At 46.3% G+C, this 19,256-nt stretch overlaps 1 protein-coding gene across 4 annotated transcripts in view; it reads right to left on the minus strand.

Moving 5' to 3' along the window:
- TMEM154 (transmembrane protein 154) overlaps window positions 1-17,629 on the minus strand; it is a 55,377-nt gene extending 37,748 nt beyond the window's left edge. Inside the window, exons 1-2 of one of the 4 annotated variants that reach the window (XM_040626360.1) lie at window positions 16,596-17,454; window positions 10,422-10,475 (exon numbers count right to left, since the gene is read on the minus strand). In XM_040626360.1, coding sequence (XP_040482294.1) covers window positions 10,422-10,475; window positions 16,596-16,686 — 145 coding nt within the window. In that variant the 5' untranslated portion in view covers window positions 16,687-17,454. Of the gene's footprint in view, window positions 1-10,421; window positions 10,476-16,595 lie in introns of all 4 variants that reach the window. The other 3 variants (XM_008685486.2, XM_008685485.2, XM_008685484.2) reach the window with 3 other exon arrangements.
- Window positions 17,630-19,256: the final 1,627 nt, after the last annotated feature.

Here is a 19,256-nt window from a genome sequence, read left to right on the forward strand (position 1 = left end):
TTACTCCCTCAGAATCTCTGGCGACTCCCTAAATAAAGAAGAACCAAGGGGTCAGTCTCTCTCTACCTCTCTGTTTTATTTTTCTATACCCTACAGGCCTTCATCTCCAGACGCTTCTATGATAACCTTCCTCCCAGCCCTCTCTGCCCCATCCAACACCAGCATAGCCAAAAATGATAAATAACAGTAACCGGCATTTATCAGATGCTTAGTATGCTAAGAACTAGCTAGGATAACAGGCACTACCTAATTTTATCTTCACAAATTTATTGTGCACATTTTACAGATGAAGAAACTGAGTCTCGAATGTCTTGTCCTGGAGCACAACCCTGTCATTTATAAGTTCCGCTACATAGGGTTTGGAAGCTGCATTCCCTAGAGCATAAGTGCCAAATGACAGCGAAGTTTCTAGTCACAGCTCTGTCACTTCCTCGTAGCGGGAATTTGAAAAAATGATTTACCCCCGAGGCTTCATGTCCTAATCTGTACAACTAAGGGGTGATCCGCAAAGCCCCATCTACTTCCACATTTCCACACATATGGTGTTCATCTTGTTTTTAATTAGAATTTTTGAATTGGTACCAGACTCATGGTACCAAGGTCAGAAAGGAAATGTCACTACGCCTCGTCCCCCAGTTACCCTGTTCTCTCCCCAGGGGTAGCCATTGTTTCTGTTGCCTTCCAGAGAAACTCCACGCGTATATAAGTATCATTTCCTGTTTCCTTTTTTAAACACAAAAGGTAGCAAAATCTATCTATGTTCTTCCCCTTGCTTTTTTCACATAAAATTTGGTCTTCAAGATTATTTCCTGCTTATATACAGAGAGTTGTTTTTCCCCTATTATTTGGCTGTATCATAACTAATCCTACTGACAGAGATTCAGGTTGTTTCTTTTGCGTTTTCAGCGATGCCACAGTAAACACCCCTACACATCCTTCAGTTGGCACGCGTACACGTATCGTCTGTATTTTGTCTCAAGTGTGGGGAGAGCCGGGGGGAGGGCGTTGGGTGCAGGGGGAGAGGAGATAGCGCCAAACTACTCTTGGTGGTCTGCCCTCACAACTTCTCTAAGATAGCTCCAGCCCAGGCCTCACACCATGAGAACAGGCAGAAACTAAGTCAGGAAAGTGCTGGGTGTGCAGGGGGTGTTTGATGGCAAGGGGGGGCAGGATTGACAAATAGTGGGGATCGGCCCCGAGAGTTTGTGCTAGGAGAATTACATGTCATCAACAGGGGAGCTGGAAAACCGGGGTGGGCCATCGAATCAAATCAGTGACCAAGCATGGGCGACCCAGGGGACAGAGGTAAGAGGAAGAAAATCAGAGGTGGACAAACGCAGACGGGAACCGCAGAGGAGCCAGGGGTCCCAAGAGCAGCCAGGGGAGTCCAGAGGGCAACTCAGGGGACGTTTCCCCAGACCATGATGGAGGTTCCTCCTGTGGCCTGTGAGGTAACAGCAACTCTTAACCCAATGGACACGGGGCCCCCTAAAACCACACACAGACATGCCTTTGGACCCCAGCCTTTTCTAAGGAACACTTGCTAAAGAGGTAGCAGTCAAGGGTGATTTCCTGTAGGAACCATCCTATGCTTCTGGGGTAAGAGCGACACTTTAGGGGGGCCTGGGTGGCTCGGTCGGTTAGGCATCTGCCCTGGGCTGCGGTCCTGATCTCAGGGTCCTGAGATCAAGTCCTGCCTCATGCTCCCTGCTCAGCGGGGAGTCTGCTTCTCCCTCTGCCCCTCCCCCAGCTCATGCATTCTCTGCAACTCACTGTCTCTCTCTCTCAAATAAATAAATAAATAAATCTTTAAAAAACGAAAACAAACAAAAAATAAATAAAAGTGACACTTTACAACCTAAGGGGCAGAACCCAGAACTCTCTTTCAGGAAGTGAGTCTGGAGCTTGCATGTGGAACCGAACGTGCAGGGCCGTGTCTTGGGTGGTGCGTGGACTTTGTGGACATCTCTGTGGCACCGTGGAGGGCAGGATGTGGATGCAGACAGGGCTTGTGAAAGCCCCTCGCATCTTCAACCGTCTCTTTCTTAACGGCCAGGAAAGGAGGCCCCTGTCCTGCCCGTGCCGTAGTGCTTGTATGAAGGGCAAAGCGAATCACAACGGGGCAAAGGCCGGCTAACCCAGACAGCGCCACACTCATGCCCGGTGCTGGTAGACGTGCTGCTTCCTTTGTGCCCTATCCATTCTCCCTCCCCCATCTCTAGACTCACCAGTTTCTCTGCTGCTCCCCAGAGGACTAATCTGCCTGCTATAATGTCGTTATTTTTTGTTGTTGTTGTGTTTTACCTAAATCTGGACGTATTTCAGGGTAGAAGATGTATGGCCCAGGGGCTAAAACTGAAAAAGCTGCAGAAAGCGAGAGGATCAAGCCTGAGAGCGAAAAGGGAGAGGCATCAGCCAGCAAAAGCACAGAAGAGAAGAAGAAAGAGAGAAAGAGAGAAAGAGCAAGGACAGTAAGTGACAAGCAGACAGGCTGCATGAGGGCCGCCCTGGGCCCTCGGAATCCCGGCAGGATCCAGGATCGCAGCACCACCACCACCACCAGCACCACCCCCCTTCACCACCGGTCTCGCTCTGCTCAGATCCTGCCCCATTACTAGGAGAGCATGGGCGTGGTCACGGGAATGAGGAAAGTACTTCACTTGGCTTTTAATCCTCAAATCCTAAAATTGCCAGCTGGTCAGCTGCACGGTTGTAGCGTCCCTTACAAAGGATCATTGACAATATCCATGCAAACACAGTTGGGACGCATATTCCACACATCTGGCAAGGACCCTGGGGAAAATCCTCATAGGTCGGAAACTAGGGGGGGTGGAGGGGGAATGCTGGAGGTGAGCCTGGCAACCCCAGCCTCCTCCGAGCAGGCACGTCACACTCCCACCACTGTCCCACCCCCATCACTGCTCCAAACACCGTCACGAAGTGGAAATGACTCTGCTTCCCATGAAGCAAACTAGCTAACTTCTCCTTTTTTGAAAGTGGAACAAATATGCAACCAAGCTCTATTTTTTTTAAGTGAAAAAAAAAAAAACCCACGTATTACGTACCAACTGCAAGAATGCCGCGCTGCTGTTATAATGTAAAATAGAACAAGGCTGAGAGCATGGCGTAAACTCAGGATCTCGAGTATGTTGGGCCTCAATCAGAGGACCCATTCTTTCATTTGTTATATAGACTCCCTGCACAAATTGTGTCAACTATTTTACTTCATTTTATTATTTTTTAAGATTTTATTTATTTATGTTTGCAAGAGAAAGAGAGAGAGAGAGAGAGGAAGAGAGAACATAAGTAGGGGCAAAGGGAGAGGGAGAAGCAGGCTCCCCACTGAGCAGGGAGCCTGATGCAGGGCTCGATCCCAGGACCCTGAGGATCATGACCTGAGCTGCAGCTGGACGCTTAACCGACTGAGCCACCCAGGCACCCATATTTCATTTTATTTTATGATTTTTAAGAATTTTATAATTCAGACAATGAAACGAAAGAAAACACAAGTCAGGTGTCAGGCATTTGACCTCAGCGCTGCTCTGAGGAGTAACTGGAGGATATGAATGTCAAGATATTCCAGACACCAAACTCAAGAAGTCTGCCTACTTCTCATCCCCCTGTACGTCTGCACACAGCAAAGAGCCAGTCAGTGTTAGAAGGATGAGACAAAACCAAAACAAAAGCTTTCCAGCGGGTCTCAGCCTTGGTTGCACGAAAGAATCACCCGGGACCTTCTAACGCTCCCGATGCCCAAACCTTTACCTCACAATCTCTGCAGTAACGTGGGCCTCAGTATTCTTTACAGTTCTCCAGGGGACTCCAAGGTTGAGAACCACTGCCCCCGACCCTACCCATTTCTGGTCTTCCCCCGGGCCACCCCAGCACCCCTCCCCTCCTGTTCTCTGTGCTTCTGCTTGGCAAACTGAAGAAAAATCAGAGGTCAGGGAGTTGGATGCCAAAGGCGTGCCTAGCGGCTGCCAAATCAATCACCAGAATGCGGTAGCTTAAAAATCCCCACTGATGCCTGGAGCTCCTGACAGACTCTGGCCAGGCTAGACTGAGAGAGCACTGTGACCCCTGTGCCTTCCCGAGTAAGGCTGAACAGGAGAGAAGGTGCTGGAGTGTAAAAGCCTCATCTCCAGGAACGATCACCCCTGACAGATCAGCTTGGAGGTTTACACCAGTGGTCCTCAAACTTTAGCACCAGAATCACCTGGAGGGCTTCTCAGACACAGAGGGCTGGCCCCTGCTCCCAGAGTCTCCGCTTTAGGAGGTCTGGGATGAGGCCAAGAATTTTAAGGGTTTTTTTTATTTTAAGATTTAAATTTTAGGTAACCTCCCCACCCAACATGGGGTTCGAACCCACAACCCCAAAATCAAGAATCACGCTCTTCTCACTGAACCAGCCAGGCGCCCCAAGCATTTTCATTTCTAACAAAACGGGGCTGCTCCTGGTCTGGAGGCCATCCTTTGACAGCCGTTGGTTTAAGTTGCCCAAACAACCTCATTTAGTTGTGCATTTAGTTGTTCTCAACACTTCAGGACGCACCAACATCGCCTGGGGGATTTCAAGCCCCCCCAGATCCGTTATGGGAGGGGATCTGCCGCCGCACGTGGGCAACGATAGGTTCTCAAAGCTCCCCCAGTGACCGCGCCGTATGTAGGCAGGAAGGAAGTATGCTGGGCTGGGAGTTACTGAGTTAACTTGAAATTCAATTGACGTTATTTTAATTTGTTGTTAGTCGTGAAGATAGTCCTTCCCAGCTTTAAAGACGATTGGAGAGCCCTACACAGAAAGAAGCCTCTGAAAGCAAAATGAATAGGCGTATGGCCTCTCTCTCGGGTTCTGGTATCTTTTTACAGATCAGTGCCTCGGCCTCTGTGGAATCCGGCTGTGCGGGACCAGGGAAGAATGGGAACAAATGACTTAGCAGACCCGTCAGGCCCCGGTCTGTCTGTGGGAGGGTGACTGCGTTTGAGGCAGGAAGAGGCCAACACTGAGTGGATGGGCTGGATGGACAACGGTCCCTTGCTGGGGGGCCACCGGGACACCATCCTGCATGGCTTCTGAAGTGTTCTGCCCTTTCTCGGGTTTGCTTGGTTTCAAAACAGTGCTAACTTACTGTTCATTATCTGAGAGTATTTCATTCAGGTCCTTGTCTCTTGCCCAGTGCCTCCGCGCTTGGGCGCCATGTCTCTCCCTAGCACCCGGGAGCCTGTCTGCTGCGCAGCAGCCATTGGGTACAAGTCGCTCAGGAAAAGTAAAGCAGCCAGGTTTGTCGGAGAGACAAGGTTAGGACATCTGTCACCTTTTTACCACGAATATCCTGTCCTCCTCCCTCTGCCCACCCTCTTCCAAGACCACACACAGTGCATTCATAGTCACAAAGATCTCAGGTGGTTTGCTCTAAAGGTTATCTGAATTTTAAAGAAAACACTGGAAAATGAGAGGAACTGTTTAATGCCAAGTGAAGAATCCTGAGTGATGAAATTTCATGTTTCTCGTTTTCATTGGGTGGGGTGGGGGGAATCCGGTGTTCTACATGGTTTCCCGCAGGTGACCTAAATCTCCGGGGACAGGCCTAGGGAATCGGAGGGATTGTTGTTTCATTGTAAGCTCTGTTGTACAACGTATTTAACAGTTTTGGTTAAGTGAAATAGTCACTTACCATATTTTTCCTGACGTATTTACCCGAAGAAGATACGGTCAGAGTAAGTAGGGTCGAACAGATGCGAGGCCAAAGCCCCGAGGGGTATGGGTAGTTCTAACCATCACGGGGCTGCCCAGGGAAAGCAATGCCCGGGTTTTGCATACCCTTTCTCTCCAGCCATCGCGTGACTAGAGGGGACGATGCCTTATGTTGAAAGAAGGCTGACAAATGTTTCTTTTGCTTATTTGGGGAGGGTCATCTGGTAAAATGCTTTCCTGCGGTCGTCTGCTCTGGGAATTTACTTGTGGAGCTCGGTTACATTTTTACCTCATTGCCTTGAGAAACACACCTGCAAGTACAATTTACTATCAGATGGAAACGCCCCACGAAGGGGGCCCACATGCTCTCATGTCTTTTCTGTTTTAAACTGGTTATTTTGATGTCTTTTTAAGAGAAAGCTTACTCATATTTAATCAGACTTGCCCAGACCCTAAGGCTGTCTTGGTTTGAAGTTACTCACCTGGGGAAGCTGCATTTGACCATCTGACTACCTTTTTTGCACACTGGAGACCTATCCTGGCCTGTGGAACCTGGCGGCTTAAAGGAATGGATGTATTTTTATGGGACAGAATACACATACACTTTTCACATTTAACTCTTTCTATTGTCAGTGGGATAATAGACGCACAAATGCTTTATAATGGGAAAAAAAGGATTTTATTAAAATGATAGTTATTGTCACTACTAATCTGAATACTTTTCTATTTTTATTATATTTCTCTCTCTCTTTTGAATAGCCAGTTTCAAGAATACAATTCTAGAGAGTAAGTTGGAAACAAATGTTCTTGGCCATGCCCTTGTCTTCTCCCTGGCCTGCTACCAGCCCCCCTCTGAGTAGGGAAGGGAGACAAGGTGGGCTCTTGTGTGGGGCGTGGAGGCCCTCAGTCCAGGCGTGGCAATCGTTGCTCAGATCAGCACAGGCTCAGAGTTGCCAGAGAAAGGAACTGAAAGACAGGGATAAGCCAACAAACTAAGTGGTGGATGCATGTTTGTGGTAAATGAGAGGGCAGGAGAGCGGGGAAAAGAGATGCGGGCTGGTATCTCAGGGGCTAAGGTACCTTCACCACAAGCTGCAGGAGAAAGGGGGACAGGGTGTAATCAGAATTTCCCATCGCCAGCCTATGGGGGAGCAGAGAGCAAAGAGTTTGGGAGGCTGAGGAAGAAGGCAATCTCCTGAGGTCTCTGACGTGGTGTCTGAGGGGAGCAGATGGTGGGCTGGACTTTCTGGGCTCAGCAAAGTCCCTTACCAGGTCTCTAAGCCCTGCTTGCTTCTGATCCTATTTTACCTTGAGAGAGAATCAGTCCTGCCCCCCCATCCCGGGCAACCTAACAGGGCTCGAGCACTGAGAATCGAGCACTGCTGCTTGAGCTACTGACGCTGGCCAGTCCCACTCTTGCCAATCTCTTTTCTGTTTTCACTATTATGATCCTGCATTTTTTTTTCCTCTTCTAGTTTTTAATAGGATGAATTACATTAGTAGATGTTCTAAAGTTGACCCATTCTTGGATTCCTGGTTTTAGCCTATGCAATCTCTGGGACGTTTTTTGTTCTGTTTTGCTTGTTTTGTTTTGGTTTTTTCCAGCACAGTTCCTCTACTTGTTATTTGAATGATTGATCTAGGACTCGGCCTAAATTTTCTTCTGATATTTGTTAACTGGCTACATAGCTAATATGCTTGTGGTCTTAGTGATGCACCAAGATAAGGATGGTCTTTGCTTCACAAAAGATAATCATAGTCATAGAGTTACTAAAATACAGGATGCCCAGTTACATTTGAGTAACAGATAAACAACAAATAATTTTTTGGTATAAATGTGTTCCATGCAATATTTGTGTGGCCTATACTTATACTGAATTGCATGAGATGTACTTATGCTAAAAAAAAATAAAATAAAAGTATTTATTTGAAATTTACATTTAACTAGTGTCATATATGTTTATTTGCTAAATCTAGTAATCTTAACCATAAAAACCAAGCATTATGTTTTAAAAAGAATACATGAATTTTTAAATTAATATTGCCAATGGAAGAAAAAAGCACATGTCAGCAAACCTTAGTAACCACTGGGCTCCTGTTTCTAACAACTACAATGGGACCAGGAAGCAGGAAATAATAAATTCATATATAACAAAGACACATAGAAGAAAAATTGAGATTTCAAAAACGAACTAGATTTGGTGGTTTCGTTTCAAGGAAAAGAAACCAAAACACCACCAACAACTGGCCCCTCTCTAGTAGATAACTCTCCTTTCAAACCACCTTCTTTAATCAATCAGGAAAGGCTTCCGTGCTGTTGTCCCCCCCCCCCATGCCCACGCAGACTTTTCTATTCATTTTATGTTACAGAAATTTTATTTCTTTTTCGAGTTTTCAAATCAGCTCTTATTGGCTTGAAATTTATCATCTATGGAATTTGTATTCCTTTTGTATTCCTTTCAAAAGACTCCTCAAAATGTTTGTGACTACCTGGCCTTTCAGCAAATCGTCATGCTGCTCAATGCATATTTTCTGGGTCTGAACTCCATCCCTAGTTTGAGAGGAAGACAGATAAGAATACTTTCTCAGGGGGCGCCTGGGTGGCTCAGTCGGTTGAGCGTCTGCCTTTGGCTCAGGTCATGATCCCAGGGTCCTGTTATCGAGCCCCACATCGGGTTCCCTGCTCAGTTGGGAGCCTGCTTCTCCCTCTCCCCATTGCTCGTGCTCTCGCTATCTCTCTCTCTGACAAATAAATAAATAGAAATCTTAAAAAAAAAAAGAATACTTTCTCAGCTCTACTGGTAGACGCAGCTACGTGATATTCCCTACGGGAAGGGAAGCAGTAACTGTTGCCTGTTTTGGTGTGAGAAGACGGAAGTAAACTATTTACACATAAAAAGATTTGGGATAGTTCACATTTTGGAATAAAATAAAACATGGTTAACTAAAAAATCCTATTCATCCAGGTATTACCACAGTTTCATTTTATTATTTAAATGGTTATGATTTTTTCATGAATACATGTAAATCTTGGATAAATTTCATGTCATTCCTCAGTCAGTCGTGTGTCTATTACGTACTGGACGCAGTTCTAGGTTCTGGGATATAAAGGTGAACGAGACCAGGTCTATGCCTCCCAGGGAAACACGGGTAAGTAGGGACAATGGTACATAAATCAATAACTACAATACAGTTTAATAAAAGCAATTGTGTATGATTGTTGGTGTATGGAGTCCCATGAGGACATGGGGGAGGAAGGCCTTCATTCATCTGGGGGTAGAAGATTCAGGAAATCTTCACAGAGGAGGAGTTCCTTAAAAGGAATCTCAGGAGTTCATCAAGCAAAGAGGTCAGGGAAAGGCACCACAGTGGAAGCACACAGGAAGGCTCAGAGTTTGGCACATCCAAGCAGGTGTACCCACGGGCATGTGGTAAGGAGTGTCAGGGTTGAGCAGGAAAGGAACTCAGGACAACTCATAAGGGGCCTTGAAATGGTGTCAAGGGGTTTGGAAGCTATCCCAAGGAAATGAAATCCCACCGAAGGGGTAAGTGCAGGAGGAAATGATTACTTCTGTCATAGAGCTATTCTCTGGATGTTACGTGAAAATGGGTTGGAGATGAGACTAAAGGCAAGGAGATAGGTTAAGAAGTTAATGAAGTAGACGAGGTGAGAGCTCACAAGGGCCTAAACTAGCAGGGAGCTGAGGAGTTCTGCTCTGGACATGTTGAGCTTAAGGCCCCTGTGGCGTGCCCAAGGAGAACCGAGGGCAAGAACGCAGGTCTAGAGCTGGGCAGCTAGGCCTGGTGGGAGGTGGTTTTTTGGGAATCATCAGACAAGGAGTGAGATGAAAGCCAGGAACATGGATGCCATGACCTAGGAGGGATGTAGGGAATAAGAAATAAAAGATAGACATTATTATGGAATGAGCAAGTGGAAGAGAAAGACTCCTACCCCCAAACTGGAAGGGAGCAACCAATGTCACAGGAGATCAAGGAGAAAATGGCATCATAAGACCCAAGGAAGAGGAGCATTTCTATAATTGATTAATTATGTTAAGGGATACAGAGGAAAACGTGTAAGAAGAACAGAAATGCGTGCCTTCGGTGTAGCTGTTGGAAGGCACTGGTGATCCAGAGAGAGCAGCTTGAGTGCTGTGCTTGACACAGTAGCCAGGTTGCAGTGGGTTGAGATGAAGGCATGCTGACTGTCTTTCAAAGAGATTGGGAATTATGGAAAGGAAAGATAGAGGAAAGCTCGAGAAGAACTCAGAGGTGCTCTAGTTATTTTTCATTATGAATATATACCTATCTTTTTTTTAAAAAAAGTGTTGATATTGTTTAGACACTAATTTGAACAGAACAACTATTAAAAAACATTTACAAGATAATTTGCCAGAGCAAATTAGACATTGATTGGATATGTGATGATGTTAATTTTTAAAATAATAATTGTATTGAGGTTATACTTTTTTACATTTTTTTTTTTTTAGAAAATAACGTAACAGATAACCGACTACCAACCACTAATTTTTTTTACACTTTTCCATATTGACCAGAGGGTGGGTTGGCAAACTTTTTCTCAAAGAGCAGAGAGTAAATATTTTCGATCTTGTGGTCCAAAAGGCAAAATGCAGTTTTCATTTAACCGTTTAAATAAGTTTTCATTTAACCATTTAAGTATATAAAAACCATTCCTAGATCATGGGTCAGAAAAAAACAGGACACTCACCGTGATTGGTCCGTGAGTCTTCATTTGCTGTCTGCAGGACCGTCATGTTTTTTCCTGAAAGAAACACAGCAGAGATGCAGTGAAGCCCTCCTTGTACTCCTCCCTGATCTCATTCCCCTGCCTCTCTCTCCAAAGGGAACTGCTCTCCTAAAGTTAACATCAATCCCAACTTTTCAAATATGCCTATATCCCTAAGCAATATAAGCATAATATGGAGTGTTTTTAAAAACTTTAAATAAATATAATCATTCTGTGCATAGTAATTTTCAGTTGGCTGCTTTGGCCAACACTACATTTGAGATTGAGTCATCTTCATACCCTTGGACTAGTTGGTTAATTTTACCTCTTGGATGATATCTCATTTTGTGACTCTAGTAAGTTTCATGTACGCTTCTTCTGTACATGCACATTTAAGTCGTTTCTGTCTTTTCCGTCTTTACAAACAATACTACAACCAACATTCTTGGCCATGACTCTTTGTGGCACATTTGTGTTTGATCTGGAGCACACACCTAGGATGGAATTATTGGGGTCGTAGGGCACGAAAATATTCAGCTGGCTAAATATTTCCAAATTGTTCTCCAGACTGATTGTATAGAAAAATTTTCTTTTCCAGTAATCTGATATAGTTGGTAACCTGAAAAATTCTCCCAATATGCAACACCTAGAGATACTGAATGAAATATAAGAGGCAACTTCATACATGTATAAAGAAACCTCAAAAAAGCAAGGAAATCCCCAGGTCCCCGGAAAAAAAGTCTTTTTTTTTAAAGAAGAAAAGAAAAAGGTGATACAGAAAATTTTAATCCAGAGACAAATTGACCTATGGGGACTTCCTAGAACAAAGGTTTGGGCCCGTAGGGACATAAGAGGCTATGTAATACTTCCAGAGGGTTCCTGTCCATCTCTAAAACACCAGGCCATGGGGAGGGGGGGGGGAGAAAGAAAGAAAGAAAGAAAGAAAGAAAGAAAGAAAGAAAGAAAGAAAGAAAGAAAGAAAGAAAGGGAAAGGAGGAAAGGAAAAGAAAGGGAAGGAAAGGAAAGGGAAGAGAAGGTGGAAGGAAGGAAGAGAGAGAGAGAAAGAAAGTGAAAGAAGGAGAGAGAGAAAGGGAGAAAGAGAGAGAAGGAGGAAGTGATGAAGGGAGAGAAAGAAAGAGAGAGGAAGGAAGGGAGGGAGGGAAGGCGGGAGGAAGCGTTAGGGAAGGAGGAAGGGAGGAAGGGAAGAAAGGAGCAATGATTTTGGCCAAGTTCTAAGTCAGAGTCAGGTGTGCCATGCCCAGGCTGATCTCACCATCACCCTGACGCTGTGGACCCTGGCTCTGCTTCTGATTTTCAGTTCGATTTTGTCTACTTCTTTCTCCTTGTCAATAATTTTGGCGTTCTTGTCTACCTGCTTCTGGGATCGGCCTGTCCCCACAGCAGACCCTGCTTTGTTGGCTTGCACATTTCATGAGGTTTTGGCACCTCCTCATACAACTCTTGGAGTCTGACCCCTGAGGCCTCCTCAGCCTGTCCCCTCTCCATCCCAAGGCTGGCCTTTAAGCCTGAGGTCCAAGCACCACCGGCTCCGCTCAAGCCCGGCACATCCCTGCCTCCATATCTTCCAAACACTATTCTGTAGTGACAGGACTAAGTTGTATTGGGAAAGTATTTACAATAACCTGGTGATGGAATCAGAAAATCTGGGTTTTTGCCAAATGGTGTGAAGTCAGCCTCTGTGTGCCAGAGTGCGTCCTCAGTGCCCCCAAGATTTCTATTATGAACGGGAATCAACAGATACAATAAGCAACAAGATTAGGTCTACAAACACTGCAGGTCAAAGTTATCAGAAAATACTATGTTTTTAAAAAAGACATAAAAGAAGGAATAATTAACGCAAGAAAAAAAATAAAAGCAAGACAAAGTATATTTTTTTTTCTGGAAATGAAAACAATTTTCTAGAGTGAAAAATAGAACGGAACTGAAAAGCCCAATGAACGGGTGAAGCAGCAGGATAGGCTCGGGGATTGCACGAACCCTCCCACCAGCAGCGCAGAGTTCCTGTTTCTCCACGTCTTTGCCAACATTTAAGGGCGGTGCAATCTAGACGCAGGTAGGCGGATTGCAGGTCGTATTGTTTCTCTGCAGAACTGGGCCCATTCCAGCCAAGACCCAGCCCTCTTCTGGCTCCTTGGATCAGGCTCTCAGATACAGAGGGACTTCAAATCCCAGTAAATCCCTTTCTGCCTGGTTTTTTTATTATTTTTATTTTTTGGTGCCTGAAGGCAATGTGGTCCTTGGGGTCAGCTCTCAGCAGGGCTCTCGCACAGGGTTCTCTCACAAGGCTGTGCTTTTTCTCCCTGGTTCCCACACCCTGAAGCCTCTTACCAGTGACTTCGTCATTCCACTTTTCCTGCTTCTGGTCTTAACTTTGCTAATCCCCGGATGTTCTGTTGCTCACTCTGCACCTTGCAGCTCTTCCCTTCCCCCTTCCTATAGGCCAGTTTCTGACCCAACCAACCAAAAACAGTTCCTTTATTAATATGCAATAACCTTCGACGCCGACTGAGGGGGTCTAAGATGTATGTGATACGTCTACGGTTGGAAGGATACCAGAGACATATTTTTCTAAACCTGAAACTAGACACATATTCTGGCAGAGCCTAAAAACCCGGAGATGTTATAATGTATGTCAGAGCATGGATTCCTGAGACTGAATCTTACTTAGGTTCACTATTTAGCTGTGTGACCTGAGGCAAGTCACTTAACCTCTCTGTGCCTCCTTTTTCTCATATGTAAAGCAGGGATACTAGTACCCACCATATCAGGTTGTTAGGAGAACTAAATGAGGGAGTGTATGTAAATTATTTAGAAGGGCACCCAGCATACAATGAGGACTATATGCGTTTGCTCTCATCATTATTACTAGTGGAAATCAGAACTGTCCCAGTCAATAGCAGATGCCAGTCGCATTCATTGAAATGAGATCAGTGTCAGAAAATGCAGCTCCATTTATGCGACTAGTATTTTCTTTAATTCTTTCTTTTCTTCTCAAGGTTTATCTACTAATTACATGGTTCTTACTCTTCTGAAACGGTGCAGAAAATCTCCCCGTCTTTCCTGTCAAACCCAGTGTGTAACCCTGGCCACCAAAACAGTTACGGCCTCCTCGTTTCTGCCTCATGCCCTTAGCTCTCCTTTTACAAACCATTCTGCCCATCGCAGCTAATAAATCCCGTGCTTTCGGAGTCTGGGAAGTTACTTCTAGCTTTCTGATAGTGTTAAGCTGACGTGGACAGGGCACAGGGCAAGAAGCCAGGTGCAAATGACTCCCTCGCTCCCAGGACAGAATGTTGCCTTGACATTGAACCTGAATTTTCTTAGCGTCCAACACTGGCCAAGATACCTAAAGCACAGCTCTTCTTTAACAGTGCTCATCTGTTTGGTCAAAATCCCAGAAAAGCTGTTTTCTCATTTCTCTCCTGGTGACTTCTAAGTAGATTATTTCACTTGGGATAGTAATCAAGACTGCAGCAGGCACTCCATAGAAAGAGAAAGGACACTGACTCCGAGGTATGGATGCTGGGCCAGGTAACTGCTGATATGAGATTATGTTGCCTGTTTGTGGTTGGCGTGACTCGAGCTATATCCTGGAATGTGCTTGCAACGAGGGGCGTCAGGCTGTTCAGTAGACTGGGTTCTGCGACCAAACATCTCCAAGAGACTTGCTGAAGAATTCAATGAAATACGAGTGTAACACCCATACACTAATTCACATCCTCAAGTCTCAGGCACCATTAGCTCAAAAGGATATACATTAATTAATTTAAAAATAGATAATCAGTCTTTAATTTATAAGAGACTTCCCCTTGGCTTTGATTATATAGCAAAGTGTGAGTGGGCATTTTTGCATTTTCTGACATTGGAAATCCAGACAGGGCCCAATAAGCGTGTTGGATTATCTAGGTGAGTGCTGCACTGGGCTGAAACGCTGAATTTCCCCTCCGACTTCCCTGACGTTCTCGCACTACCTGTTCTCAGGAGCTCCTCGGTTTTTAGTGCTCCGCCTCAAATCCATTCTAGAATGATTGTAGCATTTGTCAACAATTACAGAGTTATTTATTTCTGCTGATGCCACCAAGGTTTTGGGAAGTCAAACATGAGCGACCGAGGATTTTCCCTGGCGGCTCTCACAGCCTGGTGGGCGATAGGGACACGTACACACTAAGGGGTCGACACGATCAGTTGTGTATATGGAACTTTAGCTTAATGTGGGTGTGACCCAGGGAAAATCACCAGGCAAGGCGCAGTGAGAGGAGACATCAAGGAGGAGGCAACCTCCAGTCTGGGTCTTTAGGGTTATGTAGGAGTTCACTAAGGAGGAAAAAAAGAGAACTTGTCATTCACTCTTGGCAAGAGCCCCAGAGGCCTGGAGCACACGCTCCGTTCGGCATGACCAGCTGGGCCGTGGGAGGGCCCACGGGAAGAGACGCCATGGGAAGGGGGTTGAAGCAAGAGTCAAAGTGGCATAAGTGAGGAGCACCCAAAGGTCTTCATGTGCACGAGCCACTGATCAGATACGAGCATTAGAAATTAGAAAGAACACTCGTACTGAGTCTTCAGATGATCCTTTTGCTTCGACTCAGAAATGTCAAGAAAATACCCAGAAGCTCAAGGAAATACTCAGGCAAGCTTAACAATCACTCTCAGGACGCGTTTGGAGGCACCTGTGGCAGTGCTGAGACTCACAAGAGGCGGAAGTGGGATGGCGGGCTCTGCTTCCTGGGGTGCTGAGGGACACCCTGCAGGGAAAGGAGTCTGGCCTGGAGGGCTTTCCACTGGGGCAGAGGAGGGACCCCCGGAGTCCCGGTCAGAAGAGCTGAGCAGCTGTGAGGCTTGGATATCTGACCTTTCCCTGTCCCGGCGTCTTGCCCTGTGCCACCTGGCCACCTTGGAAGCTGCGACGTCCTTATGCTCGCTCCCAGCCCCCACACAGTGCGTAAGACCACACACTGTCCCCCTCGGGGCATCTGCAGCACTACCTCCCATTCCAACCAGCCGTCTTTCCATTGGGAATGGTTTGCCTTTCACTTTTCATTTTGCACCTCAGATACCTGGCAAGACCACATGGGGAGCACGCAGGGCAAGAGAAATTGGTGGGGCGGTGTGGTTGGGTGCTGACCGTGAATCTCCAGGAAATTGCCACATGCTAAGTCAGTGCCTGGTGCCTGCCCCCCCTCCATCCTATTTAAAGAACCCTAGCTTGAGAACTTTCCTTTTGCTTGAAATACTGACCTACACTACTAGAAACAGGTAGTTATCTGTTGACAGAAATCATGGGCAATGAGTTTATTTACCCAAGGGCAAGTCAACAAAACCACATGAGGCAATCGAGGGTGATTGAGCTTGTTGTAGCAACTGTCAAGGGTATAAATCAATTGCCGCTCTTAGCTCAAAATAATGAGAGTTAATATTTTGCCTTTCCAATACCTTTGATTTGCTCCAATCACATTACTTGCTAAAATAAAGGTTCATTAGTTACAATCAATGCAAAGAAAATATCCCCCAAAGTAACAAGATCAAAGAAAAACAGATGAAAGACTTCTCTTGAAAAGTTAGAATGGATGCCTGGTAACTCCTCCGATGATTTCCTGTTTACTTTCTTTCTTTCTTTTTTTTTTTTTTTAACTTACTTTTTTTTTTTTTAACTTACTTTCTTTTTTTTTTTTTTAACTTAACTTTAGTATACTTTCCAGTAGTACATTTCCATGCCCCAGTTTTTCCAGGAGATTTTGGTACTAGCAGATTTCCCAGTCCACGTTATTAAAAGTAAATTCATGACTTCTGATTGAAACATTTTTTTACACGACCTGCCAAAAAAGTTTATGGTTTCCTTACGATGCCTGTCAAAGTGGGGAAATTACAGGGACCCCGCACTTGTTAGAAGACAAAAATTTCAAGAAAGTTAAATGGAGTGAGGGAGCTGGAGCCGGATTGGCCAGCAGCCGGGAAAGCCAGACAAACCCCCCCTTACTCCACACCCCCCCACAACTACAATTCTAATTGTCTCCGTCTTTCACAGAAAGGACTAGGTTTTCTGGGTGTTGCCCTCCCCGGCAGAGTTCTGTAGCCTGGGGCACTGCACCAGCCTGGCTGGCGTCCTTCCCTGCGGTGGAAAGCGGGGAGGTAGCTTACCCCGAGCCTGGCTGGTGGGCAGCAGCGCGATCACCAGGGCAAAGGCGAGGGCAGCCCCGGGAGCCTTCCTGTCAGCTCGCCGCCCCGGCATGATGCTCCGCTGGCTTCAGCCTCCCTGAAACCTGAACATTTCCTGTTTCCTGCTTGTTTGGGTCGGTGCTAACTTGAAGGAGAGGTGTTTGCCTGTTTTTTAGGAAGTGATGTAATTCTGCAGGAGCCTGTCAGACCAGCGAGGATTGCAAAAGAGAAGTTGTTCTGCAAGCACTGATTCAGTTAGCAAGGTCTCCCGGAGCCCTTTTCCGTCCCGGCCCTGCCGCCGACCCCCATCTTTTGAAACTGTCTCTGAGAAACGGTGTCTATAGCTCAGCTGTCGTTGGGGATCCGGGACTGAGGATCCTGGACCACAGGCATTCTCCATTGGTGATTTTACTCCAACCCAAATGAGTCTCTGGGGCTGCCCAGAGCCTAGAGCAGCGCCATCCAGTAGAACTTTCTGAGATGATGGAGAGGTCCCCAATCTGTCCAATACAGTAACCATTAGCTACATAGGCTATAGGGCACTTCAGATGAGACCAGAGCAACATGAATTTGTGGTTTTATTTTTATTAATTTAAATTAAAAGTACTCCCTGTGGCTAGCAGCTGCTGTGTTGGACAGCTCAGGCCTAGCGAGCAGCGGCACCTGTACCATCAGAAAATGGCCAGGACACTTCTCTCCAGCCAGGCACGTCACCATCCCTGGGCCCTGAATGCCCCCTCCCTCAGAGGGGGGTAGAGGACAACGCTATCCACATGCCTGAATGTGCTCTGCTTCCCCGGAGAGAAATGCTTTCTATTTTTTTTTCTTTATAAAGCCTTTGATTTCTTAGATCAGTTTTAGGTTCACAGCATAATTCGGAGGAAGGTGCAGAGAGGTCCCACGTACTCCCTTCCCCCACACATGCGCAGCCTCCCTTTATCGACATCCTCCGAAAGTGGTACAATTGTTACAATTGTTACAATGGATGAACGCACACTGATACGTCACAGTCACGCAAGGTTCATAGTTGACACTAGGGTTCTCGTGTGTCACACATTCAACGGGTTTGGCAAATGTATCATGACACAAACCCACCATGATAGTATCCTCCGAAATAGCTTCTCTGCCTTAAAAATCCTCCACGTTCCACCCATTCGTCTCTCCTTCCACCCTAACTCCAGGCACCCACGGATCTTTTTACGGACTCCGTAGTTTTGTCTTTCCCCAAATGGCACGTAGCTGGAACCATGCGGCATGCAGTCTTTCAGATAGGTTTCCTTCACTGAGTAACATGCATTGAAGTTTCCCGCGTGTCTTTTGATGGCTTGATAGCTCATTTCCTGTTGGCTCTAAATAACAGTCCGTTGTCTGAATGAACCACAGTTACTAATTCACTCACCTACTGGAGGACATCTTGGCTGCTTCCAAGTTTTGGCAATTATAAATAAAGCTGCCAGAAACATCTGGGTGCAAGCATTTGTGCAGACGTGTGTTCAACTCCTTCGGGAAAAGACACCAAGGGGCTTGATTGCTGGGTGTATGGTAAAGAGAAATGATCTTTTAAAGGGCCCATTTCTGAAGCAGAACAGGTTCTCAGGGAGAAAAAAATCTGCACTTCACTTTTCTCCCTTCTTACATAACAAAAAATTTCTCAGAGGTGGTTAGCAAACCAAATAGGACTGAGCTGGATTAGAAGGGAGTGGAAATCCCGCCCAGCGGAAACAATGCGGGAAGGAGGTGTCTGTTTAGAACAGCAGGCAGGGGAGATTAGAGTGTGTTAGGTGTTTGCGTTCTCCTTGAAGTCCTTCCCTTGGTGTAGGTTTAGGGCCTAGGCAGCACAGAATGAAAGTTCATAATCATGTTTGCGCTGGTGCCAAGAAAGGCAGAGAGCGAGAGAGGCATCAGACACCGATCTTGTCTCTAACCCTTCGTGGGCAGGTACCATGAGTCACCCCTTACCAGTCAGTTCTTCTCTGGGGCTCTGGTTGGTGTGAACACTGGAGGCAACTGGAGTTCCTCAGCCCCTGACACAGCCAGCCGTTTTGGGGTTAGTGCATCGCTGCTTTTCAGCGACATTAGTCACTGTTTACCTCCGTTCTTATTCACAAGAAATGGGTTGGTGACTCATGGAATGTTCAGTTTGCTCACGGATCTACAGTATGCATTTCACTGTTTTAAACGGGCTTAGAAAGCCAACTGATACGGTATGCTTTGCCGCTTAGGTGACAGTGCAGAGAGCACTGCTGGAGAAAACAGACAAGCTCAAAACTGGATGACGGATTTGGAAAACAAGAGGGAGCGAACTCTCGCCGAGCAAGTGCGCAGACCACTGGCTCGGACGGTGAGGGCTCTGAGTCTGGCTGGCAGTTTTCCCCATCCTAGCACGCACCTCCCCCGTGTGACACCCACGCGCGGGAGAGGACGCCCAGTGATGGGAGTTCCCTTCCTTTGGCCGTTCGCACCCTATTAGGACTAGTGTTGGAGGCCAGGCTCCCGGCACTCGTTTGGCCATGGCGGGATGTCAGCCTTGGTTTCTCCAATTTAAAACGACAGCTCACCGGGGGGCTTTGCAGAATCTGGGATCTGTGGCTGGACCGCAGACTCTTTACTGCGGCAGAGTCGGGCAGCTCCATGCAATCTCTC

This window comes from Ursus maritimus, unplaced genomic scaffold, assembly GCF_017311325.1.
Source record: "Ursus maritimus isolate PB19 unplaced genomic scaffold, ASM1731132v1 scaffold_11, whole genome shotgun sequence".
Taxonomy (NCBI): Eukaryota; Metazoa; Chordata; class Mammalia; order Carnivora; family Ursidae; genus Ursus; species Ursus maritimus.